The sequence below is a fragment of the Terrapene carolina genome, unplaced genomic scaffold (genome assembly GCF_002925995.2).
Source record: "Terrapene carolina triunguis isolate 2854851 unplaced genomic scaffold, T_m_triunguis-2.0 Scaffold406, whole genome shotgun sequence".
NCBI classification, from domain to species: domain Eukaryota; kingdom Metazoa; phylum Chordata; order Testudines; family Emydidae; genus Terrapene; species Terrapene triunguis.
The window spans coordinates 3,003,433-3,016,299 of NW_020664757.1; the positions used below are offsets into that span (position 1 = coordinate 3,003,433).

The window sequence follows — 12,867 nt, forward strand, 5'->3', positions numbered from 1 at the left end:
AAGCTTTCGTGGGTAAGAACCTCACTTCTTCAGATGCAAGAAGTGCAGCTTGCATCTGAAGAAGTGAGGTTCTTACCCACGAAAGCTTATGCTCCCAATACTTCTGTTAGTCTTAAAGATGCCACAGGACCCTCTGTTGCTTTTCAAAGCACTCTGAGGCAGAGAGGAAGGCAAGTGCGAAGTATGAATGAACTCAGGCAATACTTGAAGAACAACAGTTACAAGTAACCAATCCTTCTGTCTTCTTTGAGGGCTTCTGTGCATTCCACCTTACAGGAGATTAGCAAGCAATGCTCTCATCAGAGGATGGTAGGTGAGGAATTCTAGGCAAAAATGAACTGTAGTACCAGCTTACCAAACCAAGCAATGGGACACAATGCCAAATCCAACAAATAGTGCTAAATAAAAGTTTGAACCGAACTCCATGTTGCTGCTTTGCAAATCTCTACACAGGATCCTATCTCAGACAATCTATAGAGGCAGTAGTAAAAGTCCTGGAGTGCACTGTAGCAGTGTCCACATGGCGAGTTAGCGTGCAGCAAGCTGACTTGCCAGGCACTAAGTCACTGTGTAGTCATGCTCAGAATGTGTCTTTAAGCCAAGAGATACTGGTCACATCCTTTGGTACTACAATGAATGGGAGCCTATATGTAGTGTTTTCATATTTGATGCTAGAAATGCACTTCTCCTCCACTAGTATGTTTATTTCAGACTAACCAGTTACTTTTATTTTTGTTGGTCCCAGTTTTGGTCTTATTTTCAGTCTCTCATAATCTTGTTCAGACAGAATATTAACCTGCTCTTCTGTGTCCAGGTTGAGTAGAATAATGGTTTCATTCACTGTCATTGGCAGTATCCAGTCCCTCTCATCAGTTTTGCTTGATTCCAGCACACCTATGTAAAACTCCTCAACCAGGTTGTCTTCAACTACACGTTCTTGACTTTTCTACATTTGGAATCTGCAGCATTTATGATAGAGCTTCCAAAGGCAAAACACCGTTTGGGGCCATGCTGTGATCCACACTTTCCACATAATCTGTATTCACTCTCGACCCAGCAGTTGCTTTCATAGTGGGTGGTTGCACTTTTTGATCTGACCTTTTCTGGCTATATTCTTTTGTATTTAGTGTGTGAATAACCCCTTCTAGTGAATTCAGCTCTTTGGCCTGTGCTTTCAGTTTCTGCTGCTTTGCATATATGGAGAGATTTTTCTGAAGTTAAATCTCCTTCATGGAGCAGTCTCTCTCTTAAAACATTGTCTTTAATGCTATCTTTGACCAGAGTCTCTGTCAGCTCACCAAAGTCACAGGTCTCACTAAGCCTCCTTAATTCTGTGACACATTGCTCTATTCTATCATCAGTTTTTTTGTGTGCATGTAAAAAATGTTTCTCTCAAAGGTCTCATTCACAGGTGCCAACTTTCTAAAGTGCCACTGGGTGCTGGACCCCCAGCTCTGCCCCAGGACCTGCCCCCACTCCACCTCTTCCCCCAAGGCCCCACCCATGCCCTGCCTCTTCCCGACCCTGCTCCACCCCCACCCCGCTTCTTCCTGCCTAGTTCCATCTCCTTCCTCCAATGCGCCATGTCCTTGCTCCTCCCCCTCCCCAGCCTCCTGCATGCCACGAAACAGCTGATTGCAGCGGGTGGAAGGAGCGGGGAGGGAGGGGGAGGCGCTGATCTGCGGGGCCTGCCAGCAGGCAGGAGATGCTGGCGGAGGTGGGGAGGAGCTAATAGGGGAGCTGTCGATGGATGCTCAGCATCTACCATTTTTTCCCCGTGGGTGCTCCAGTCCTGGAGCTGGCGCCTAAGGTTTCATTCCTCAAATTTGGTCAGTATTTTACTTAACTTCATGCTTTCACCTTCTTCAAGCTTAAAGTTGTTACAAATATCCAATCCTTCCTCCCCAACAATATGCAAAAAGACAGATGATTTCACTTTATCACTTTTCATCTCTGCCCCTATACAATTCAAATCTCTTTCAGAATTTTTTTCAGTTCTCTGCAACATTGCCTGACAATTGCAGACTGGATGGAGTTTGCAACATATCCATTTTTGGCTTTCTTCCCTTCTTAAATGTATCAAACTATTATTGTGCTCATAAAATACGTACAAAAGCCTTTGTTGTTCTTTGTTTGTTGCTCCACGTGCTCCTCTTTCCTGTTATTAGTTTCAAACACAGAATTAACCTAAAAATTACTGTAGTCTCTTTCTCATTTGGCATTTCTGACATGATATAATGAACTTGGGGGTCATTAAACAACAAGCCACTGAATGAGAAAGGCATAAACTTTTAGTAGAAAACTTGGGAGTGTCCATGGTACACACATACCCTGTGTTCTCCATCCCTGCCACCAGGGCATGTCCCAAAATTCCTATATTCATAATGCTGTTATGAGGGAGCTTCTCTAAATTATAATCTTTAACAAATATCTCTCTCCAATGAGGAGATCTGGACGCTTGTCTTTTATTTGTAGTGTCAGCGTCTATTCTAAGAACACCAAGGCAGTTTTCAGTGCCAATGCTGATACCAGTGTAGACTGCAGTGCCGGAGCAGTCTGTTTTGATAGAGCCTGTGGTGATGAGATGCTGGGCAGGAAGCTCAGCCCCAGCAGATATATGTCTTGGGGAGATTGATGTCTGGCCTAGTATTGTGTGCAGCACCAAGGCTGAGGCAATGGGATATTAATGGAAGACCTCGGCAGAAGAGGCAGACTTTGAAATTTCTGAAGGACTGCTAGGACAGTCTGGATTAAAGTTAAGGAAGCCAAGGGCACCTGCACCATCTGTCGTTCCTTATCCAATTAGTGAAGGCATGCCAAATTTTGCACTGTAACACTACATGAGCCTCTCCCTGGCACACTAGACACTGAACATGTGTATCAGTCTCAGGAATGAGGGCTGAGCAGTTTGCATACCTTTTGAATCCCCTACCAAGTTTGGGACCTGACATTGCCTTGGGAATAATCCAAGGCAAATTACCCCAACCATTCACTCTCTAAATAATCAATAACAGAAGAAAACAGGCTAACTATCTTGCAGACACAACAGATAGTTCCATTTAGCTCTTGGTGACTAAGGAACTGAGATGGTCGGGGATGCACTCCCTTATGTCGAGGGAGCCGATGATATCCTAGCACAAGAGTGCTCCTGCACTCCCTAATGGACATAACTCTTTCCTATCATTCTGCAGCTCCATGCTAGAGGTGCAAAATCTCCTAAATGGGAATTCACAGAAGCCCTTGAAGAATCAATTTTTTTAAAAAAAATTCTACATTGGTTTTGCTATAAACAGCCTTTAGTTTAATCTCTACTCACAATAAATTCCCATGTTCCTCAGGGGTAACTGTTTCTGAGTCAGTGCCTGTATCGCTGCTTAGCTAGAGGGTCTTAAAAGGATCAAATGCCATTTCATATCCTGGTGCATCTATTTGACTACTAAATGGAGACATTATAATGTATTTTAAAGTGTGATTGTAATCTCACTACCACATTGTGCCATTTTTCAATACCCCTTTGTAGTTAAACATCATTCCACATGATTTTTTAAAAAAACGAGGGGGGTCATTTTGTTATTGGTACCACAGCAAAACAGGACCCAGGAGCTAACAGTGTGCAAATAAATCCTTCTGTTGCCCATTTCCAGAAGTTTGCCACTAAGTCAGTCACATGCAACTACATAAAACGACAGGGGTGCATTTTGACCATAGAGATGCACCTTGAGCTCTTATTTTATTTACAAAAAATCATACAAGTATGGTAATCAAAGTGTACCACTGTAATTCAGATCAATGCAGCTAAGTATACTATATTTCACCAACTGTTTCCCAAAAATACATACAGATGCATGTATATAATTTTAATCTGAATGACGAGAGCCTTCTGTGCCATAGTAAAGTTTTACAATTAATTGCCATTCAAAATTTAGATTTGGACGCCCATAATCTGAAGTTCAGTAAGTTATAAGGCTGAAAATATTTTAAATATGCAATATAAAGGTACAACTTATTACAACACTTGAGAATAGTGAGAGAAAAAATATTTTTCCTACCCCATCACTAGAGTAAGCGAAACCCTCCTGCAGTACAACAGGGCTATAGAAATTGTTCAGAATGCTGAGCAAGCAACGACGGTCCCAGTGGTCAGTCACACGACCTCCATAAGCTATCTCTCCAGTAAGATAACATATTGCTTGCCAAGGAATCTGTTCTTGGTTTGCCAGAAGCATCCCCAACATCTGTATGGAAACCTTTGGAGGAAAAGATTGAAATTAAGCATTAGTATTGTTACTTTAACTTGACTCTTGTGGTTATGTTATCATAGAATCATAGAATATCAGGGTTGGAAGGGATCTCAGGAGGTCATCTAATCCAACCCCCTGCTCAAAACAGGACCAATCCCCAACTAAATCATCCCAGCCAGGGCTTTGTCAAGCCTGACATTAAAAACTTCTAAGGAAGCAGATTCCACCACTTCCCTAGGTAACCCATTCCAGTGCTTCACCACCCTCCTAGTGAAAAAGTTTTTCCTAATATCCAACCTACACCTCCCCCACTGCAACTTGAGACCATTACTCCTTGTTCTGTCATCTGCCACCACTGAGAACAGTCTAGATTCATTCTCTTTGGAACCCCCTTTCAGGTAGTTGAAAGCAGCTATCAAATCCCCCCTCATTCTTCTCTTCTGCAGACTAAATAATCCCAGTTCCCACAGCCCCTCCTCAAAAGTCAGGTGCTCCGGCCCCCTAATCATTTTTGTTGCCCTCCTCTGGACTCTTTCCAATTTTTCCACATCCTTCTTGTAGTGTGGGGCCCAAAACTGGACACAGTACTCCAGATGAGGCCTCACCAATGACGAATAGAGGGGAATGATCACGCCCCTCGATCTACTGGCAATGCTCCTACTTATACAGCCCAAAATGCTGTTAGCCTTCTTGGCAACAAGGGCACACTGTTGACTCATATCCAGCTTCTCGTCCACTGTAACCCCTAGGTCCTTTTCTACAGAACTGCTGCCTAACCACTTGGTCCCTAGTCTGTAGCAGTGCATGGGATTCTTCCGTCCTAAGTGCAGGACTCTGCATTTGTTCTTGTTGAACCTATCAGATTTCTTTTGGCCCAATCCTCTAATTTGTTTAAGTCCCCCTGTATCCTATCCCTACCCTCCAGCGTATCTACCACTCCTCCCAGTTTAATGTCACCTGCAAACTTGCTGAGGGTGCAATCCATGCCATCCTCCAGATCATTAATGAAGATATTGAACAAAAATGGCCCCAGGACCGACCCTTGGGGCACTCCGCTTGATACCGGCTGCCAACTAGACATGGAGCCATTGATCACTACCCGTTGAGCCCGATGATCTAGCCAGCTTTCTATCCACCTTATAGTCCATTCATCCAGCCCATGCTTCTTTAACTTGCTGGCAAGAATACTGTGGGAGACCGTATCAAAAGCTTTATCATTATCAGAACCTCATGATATATTTGAATCCTTCAAGAGCACCCTACTAGCTGCATACTAACTATAAAAACAGATTAAAATAAATAAAAGTTGACTCATCTTGTAACTGTGGATCTTCGAGATGTGTGTCCCTATTGGTGTGCCACTGTAGGTGTATTTGCACTTCCTGCGCCTCAGATCAGAGATTTTAGGTAGCAGTGTCCATTTGACTCTGCTCTCTCCCCGTCTTGTCCGGCATCAGGACTACATAGTGCTTTGCAGGCAAACCATCCTCAGTTCCTTCTCTATCTCAGAGCTCATTGGTAAGAACTCCAAAGCAGGCAGGAGGAGGGCAGGTAGTGGAGTACCCACAGGGACACACATTTTGAAGAACCACAGTTACTGCACAAGGTGAGTAACCTTATCTTCTTCGAGTAGTGTCCATATAGGTGCTCCACTGCAGGTGACTCTGCAGCAGTGCCCCAATGGAGGAGTGGGGCTTAGGAATTGAGTCTAGAATTGAGGATAAGACAGTGGAGCCAAATATAGCGTTGGACATTGATTCTGTATAATGTTCAGCAAATGTATGAGCAGATGTCCAAGTCGCTGCTCTGCACATTTCTGTGACTGGAATGTTTTTGAGGAAGTCTATGGAAGTGGAGAGAGATCTGGAGTGTGTTCATCCTCTAGGAGGAAGCTGAATGTTGTGAGAACTATAGCAATAGGTAATGCAGTCTGATATCGATTTACAGAGTCTTTGTTTAGCGATTGAGGATCCCTTAGATCTGTCTGCAGTGAAGAGAAATAGTCTGGGAGCTTTCCTGAAGGACTTAGTCCTATCCGAATAGAAGGCTAGTGCTCTTCTGACATCATGTATGTAATGTCGCCTCCCATTTGTCCCGGTGTGGTTTTGGAAAGAAAACTCACAAGTGGATAAGCTGGTTTATATGGAAGTCTGAAGGTATTTTTGGTAGGAACTTGGGGTGCAGTCATAGTGTAACCTTGTCTTTGAAAAAGATTATAAATGGGGGGGGGGCGGAGTACGCCATTAGAGCCCCAATCTCTGCCACTCTCCGAGCAGAACTAATGGACACTAGGAATGTGGTTTTCATGAAGAGAGCTGATGGGCATGGGTTCAAAGGGAGGCCTTGTAAGGCACCTGAGGACAAGGTTGAGATCCCATGCTTATGTAGACCATTTGATTTGCGGGAAGAGGTTACTCATTCCCTTGAGAACCCTTCTTGTGAAAGGATGAGCAAAAACAGAACAACCTTCTATCTTATGATGGAAGACAGTGATGGCTGCGAGATGCACCTTTATGGAGTTTAGAGATAATCCTGACATCTTTAGTTCTAGGATGTAATCTCACACAAGTGGTAGTGGAGAGGATGTAGAAGTAGAAGTAATGTGTCTCAAGTCACCAGAGTTAGAATCGCTTCCACCTTTGAACATATATGTGAAAGTAGTTTGCTTCCTGCTATGTAACAGCATCACCTTTACATACTGGGAACAGGTCATTTCCAAGCTTTGGAACCATCAAAGGGCCATGTCTTGAGCTGGAGATTGGGGTGATGGACCTAGCCAGCATCCTGACAGAGGAAATGAGGAACAGGCTGGAGAGTGATTGGTTGGCACATCGCCAGTTGAGTAGGTAGGGAAATCTTTATCACTATAATTCTGTTGATTTTCTGATTCCACAATCCAAGGAGGAGAATGATGTGACACTCAAGAACTTGAATTAAGTGACTTACATGTATGCTCCATGTATTGTGGGGAACTCATCCTGAATGTTGTAGATACTGTGATCATGGGGGTCAATATGCCACAGTTGAGGATCTTATGGATGACACACATTCACCCAACTTGGAGAATACCAAGGAAAGTAATTAGGACTTAAATCTTTACATTCATAATAAAGCTAGTTTGTATTGCCTTTACTGTTATTGTTTTCTTGTTGCTGACTTGCTCTATTCTTCAGTGAAGGCCTCCTGCTGAAGTCTAAAGAGGAATCAGATGATGACAATCCTTTTATTGATGAGATAAGAAATGGTTACTCACCCTGTGCTGTAAATGTGGTTCTTCGAGATGTGTGTCCCTATGGGTGCTCCACTCTAGATGACTATTGAGCAGTACCCTCTAAGGCGGAGGGGGCTTCTGAATTGAATCCAGTACAGCAGAGAGTACAATCGAGCTGAATATCATGTCAGAGTGGAGTCATGGGTGATTGCATAGTATTCAGAGAACGTACACACAGAAGCCCAAGTGGCAGCTTTACATATTTCGATGATTGGTACGTTATTAAGGAAGGCGCGATGGACCTTGTTGAATAGGTGCATATGAGCTAGGGTGGCTCAATGTTGTGAGATTGGTAACAGGAGCTAATGCAGTGTGAAATCCATTTGGAAAGTCTCTTGCTAGAGATTGCCAACCCATTTGATCTGTCTGCTATCAAGATGAATAATTTTTCGGTCTTTCTGAAGGGGTTTGTTCTGTCTAGATAGAAAGCTAGAGCTCTTCTGACATCCAGAGTATGCAGTACTACATCCTGGGGGTTCAGATGCAGTTTGGAGTAGAAGACAGGCAAGTGAATTGTCTGACTGAGGTGGAATGCAGAAGAGATCTTAGGTAAGAATTTGGTGTGAGGTTGAAGCATGACCTTGTCCTTAAAAAACACTGCGAAAGGGGGATATGCCATCAGGGCCTGTAGCTCACCAAACTGTCATGCCAACGTGATGGCTATCAGGAATGCTGTCTTTGTCAACAGATGGAGTAGTGAACAAGAAGCCAGAGGTTCAAAGGAAGTCTTGTGAGGCATTTAAGGACCAGACTGAGGTCCCATATTGGAGATGGACGTTGGACCACTGGGTAGAGTTCCAAGCTCTTTGAGGAACCATCCTGTAGTTGGGAGGCTAAAGATGGAATAGCCCTGTATGGGGGTGTGTGAAAGGCTCTGATGGCTACTAGGTGGGCTCTTATCGAGCTCATCAGTAAACCGGAAGTTTTTAGGGCTCAGGTGTAATCTAGTATATCTGGAAGTGATGCAGTCATTGGTGAATGCTGTCTATGGCCACACCAACGGACAAAATATGTCCATTTCTGACAATACATGTAGCAAGTAGATTGTTTACCATTGTGTAGTAGCACTCCTTTTACATTGATTGAACAGGTTATCTCTACCCCAGTAAGCCCTCGCTTAATCACGCTTTGAGACGAAGAATCTTGAAATTGGGGTGAAGAATCGTCCCGCGGTTTTAGGAGAGGAGGTGGAGAGTGTGATGGTGCACCCCATAAGGCTTTATGGAAATATGCTTATGAATGTATGTGTGACATAACTGGAATGTTTTATATTACATATGCCATGTAACATATCTATGTAAAGGTTATGATCTACTGAATATATTCATCCTATTTGTATGCATATATCATTTTTGTATTCGAAGTTATGAATATTGGCTGTGTACTTGCTTGATTTTAACTAGCCTAGTAGAGCATTTGGTCAGCTTCTTGAGAAGGAATGTGCAAATTAAGTGTCCAATCAAGAACCACTTAAGCCAACAATGAACTCGAAGACGCCAATCCACATTGGAGCTTTCCCAGGAATGTGGCTTGGCTGGTAAGAAACTCAGTCATGCATGGACATGTGACTTGCCCATGTGACTCCAAAACTCCATCTTGGAGCTGGACTTTGCATAGGAGAGAGGAGGGGGTCTCCACCCACAAGAGCAAGTCTACTTAAATCCCTGGGAGACCCCTCCATTTTGTCTTCAGCTGGCTAAAGAGATAGCCTCTCCACCCCCAAGGATACCTGAAAGAAACTGGAACAAAGGACAGTAACTACAGGGGGTGTGAGTGATTGCTGGACCCAGACTAGAAGGAGACTAGTCTGTAAAAGGAAGCTTACTGGAATTCCTCTAAGGGTAAGGTTTTATCTGTATTCAGTTTTCTTAGACTTATTTTATTTTACTTGGTAATTCACTTTGTTCTGTCTGTTACTACTTGGAACCACTTAAATCCTTCTTTCTGTATTTAATAAAATCACTTTTTACTTATTAATTAACCCAGAGTATGTATTAATACCTTGGGGGTGGGGGGCAAAGAGCTGTGCATATCTCTCTATCAGTGTTATAGAGGGCGAACAATTTATGAGTTTACCCTGTATAAGCTTTATACAGGGTAAAACAGATTTATTTGGGGTTTGGACCCCACTGGGAGTTGGGCATCTGGGTGTTATAGACAGGAACACTTCTTAAGTGGCTTTCAGTTAAGTCTGCAGCTTTGGGGCACGTGGTTCAGACTCTGGGTCGGTGTTGGAGCAGACTGGCATGTCTGGCTCTACAAGACAGGGTGCTGGAGTCCCAAGCTGTCAGGGAAAGCAGGGGCAGAAGTAGTCTTGGCGCATCAGTTGGCAGTTCCCAAGGGGTTTTCTGTGATCCAACCCATCACAGTGGCGTAGTCGAGCAGGGTCTGTGCACAGCTGATTGCTTTGAGATACTGGTAGTGATTTTAAGTGTGGTGGCTGGAGAATGGACAAGGTGGTTACTGGTTTGTTATTTTCTGTTTGCTTATTTCGGGTAAGGGCAATAGGGACAGAAAAGGAAGCAAAATAAGTAAGAGTGAAGATCAGAAAAATCTAGAACTATACAAGTTGCAAATTGCCCAGAAAGGCTGAACACTGGGCACTGGGAAAGTCTCTGTTAACTAAGAAGCCCCTGAGCTGAGTGCATCTCAGTTTCAGTGAAATGCAGATGGGTGTGGCCCAACCTCTGTGTCTGTGCTGAAGCTGACTGGCTCAACAAGACAGGGTGCTGGAGTCCCAAGCTGTCAGGGAAAGCAGGGGCAGAAGTAGTCTTGGCGCATCAGTTGGCAGTTCCCAAGGGGGTTTCTGTGATCCAACCTGTCACAGGGAGTGTTGTGGAGAATGATCGGACGGCATGTAGGAGGTAAGGAAACCACATTTGCCTGGGCCAAGTGGGGGTTATTAGGATGATTTGGCCTTGTTCTTTCTTTGTTTTGAGCAATGTTTTGCCTATTCAAGGAGTCAGAGGGAACACGTACAGTAGGCTGATGACCACTGAAGTTGAAAAGCATCCCTTAAGGACTGGCAACCCAATCTGCTTGTTTACTTCTGTGGTGAACAGATCTATTTGGAGGGTGCTCCATTGGTGGAATATGTGATATAATATGTTGGGATCTATTTCCCATTCATGGTCTTGGAAGAAGTGTCTGCTGAGTGCATCCACAGTAATATTCTGGATACCTGTGAGACAGGCCGCTGTGATACGTAATACGGTTTTATATGCTTCCAACTCTGACTGCCTTGGTGCAAAGGGATGGGGAACTTGCTCCCCCCTGGAGGTTAATGTAAAATGTGCATGATATATTGTCCATCATTATTTTTATGTGCTTGCCTTTGATTAGCAGTAGGAATAGGAGACAGGCACATTTGACCGCCTTGAGATTGATATGTAGCATCATCTCCTTGCTTTGGATCATGTGAGTTTCTAGATGCACTCCCCACCCTAACAGAGAGGCATCCATTGTTATAAGACCACTGGGGAAAGTTGTGTGAATGGAACTCCTGTGCATTCATTGTGATGGTTCTTCCACCAATTGAGAGATTGTTTCACAAAGGCAGGTATGGAAAGAAGCCTATGCAGACTGTGTCTGGTGAGCAAGTAAATGGTTCTGAGCCATCCTTGGAGGCAGTGCATTCGAAGTTTGGTGTACTGTGTCATGAAGTTGGTGGCTGACATGTGATTCAGTAATTGAATGCAGTTCCTGACCATGGTTTGTGGACTGAGTTGAATCGTGTTTGCTATGTTGGCGAGGGCTACGAACCTGTGTTGAGAAAGGTAGGCTCTTGCCATAACTGAATTGTGCCCCTATGAATTTTGGGCTCTGTTCCAGGGTCAATGTTGATTTTTGTATATTCAGTTGTAGACCCAATTAGAGGAAGAGACCTTTCTTGTGGAGTTTCTTTCTTGTGCTACCACTGATATAATCTTCGAAAAAACCGCTGGGGCAGATGATAGGCTGAAGGGGAGCACTCAATATTGGAAGTAATCCTGGCCAATAACAAAGTGGAGGAACCATTTGTGGGATGGATAGATGGATGGATGGAATGATGGATGGATAGTGATGTGGAAATATGCATTGTTGCTAACAGTCTTTGTGCCTTCAATTTGTAATTTCAAAGTATAACAGGGGCAGACTCACCTCTCGCGAGCACCGCATGGCCAAGTGCATGTGATTGCACACTCACTTTCTCTCTTTGGTGGGTCTTCGGTGACTCAGCCCTCTGGCCAAATCATATACAGTCTGTCTACAGGGACCTCTTTCAGTGCCCTCTGTAATGCTTCTCTCAGTTTGTCCCTGCTCCGGAATACAGCAGTGCTTCAGGGCTCCTTCCCTGAAGGCAATGTGTTCGTCCTCTCAGGGCCTTTCTGGCCCCAGCTCTTCAGCTGGGCCACTGCAGTTCAGTTTCCCCTTTGGGGTGCCTCAAAGTCTAGGCCACTTCCCTCAGTGACTAATGGGGAGGTTGGGGGGACACAGGCCCACCCACTACTCTGGGTCCCAACCCAGAGACCCTGTAGATAGCAGCTGTCAGTGTGTCCCTTTATCCAAGTTGCACTGCTGCTCTAATTCCCTGGGCCACTTCCCCATGGCATCTTCACCCTTACTTCAGGGCCTTGTCCTGATGGAATCCCTGCAACCGGCTTAGGGCTCCTTCTCGCTCTCCCCAGCTTCTGGCAGAACCACCTCATCTGAGTTCCTGCAGCTCCCTCAGCCAGCCACACACCATCCAGGCCTCTCGAGCTCTATCAAGGAACTGAACTTGCGCTGGCCCTGCAGCTCTTCTTATAGTAGCCTGCTGGGCCCTGATTAGCTGCTTCCCTCACAGCCTCTCTAGGCAGGTTGGAGGACCTCTCTACTGCCCTTTTCTGGGGCGGGTGTGGCAGGGCCACAAGGCCTCCAGCAGGGGGCCTCAGAGCCTAGTCCACCCCATCACACTAAGCCAACAGTGTCTTGAAGGTTGAGGGCTGAAAACCAATCCCCTTGCTCTAGTGAAGGAATTATCGCTGCAAGCATCACTATTTTGAATTTCCGTACCTTCACATAGGTAGTCTCATATCTAGGATGGGTATCCAACCTCCACTCTTTTTGGTACCAGGAAGTACTTGAATAAACTCCCTTCCCTCTGTGCTGCATGGGGACTGGTTCTAGAGCGCCCAAACATAAGACAGTGTCTATTTCTTGGCGAAGCATGCTGTCATTAGAGAGGTCCGTGAAGAGGGATGGAGAAGGGGGAAGTGAAGTTAAATTAAGTGTATTGAATAATCTGTGGAAACGATCTCCAAGACCCACTTGTCTAGAGTGATTAACTCCCAGGCTCGCCTAAAGTGGTGAAGGTGTTTGCCGAAGGAAGGAAGG

At 44.7% G+C, this 12,867-nt stretch overlaps 1 protein-coding gene across 1 annotated transcript in view; it reads right to left on the reverse strand.

The window, feature by feature from the left end:
* Positions 1-12,867, reverse strand: part of DNAH14 (dynein axonemal heavy chain 14) — a 439,459-nt gene that overhangs the window by 21,516 nt on the left and 405,076 nt on the right. Inside the window, 1 exon segment of the mRNA XM_029912981.1 lies at positions 4,050-4,247. Within this exon segment, the coding sequence (XP_029768841.1) occupies positions 4,050-4,247 (198 nt within the window).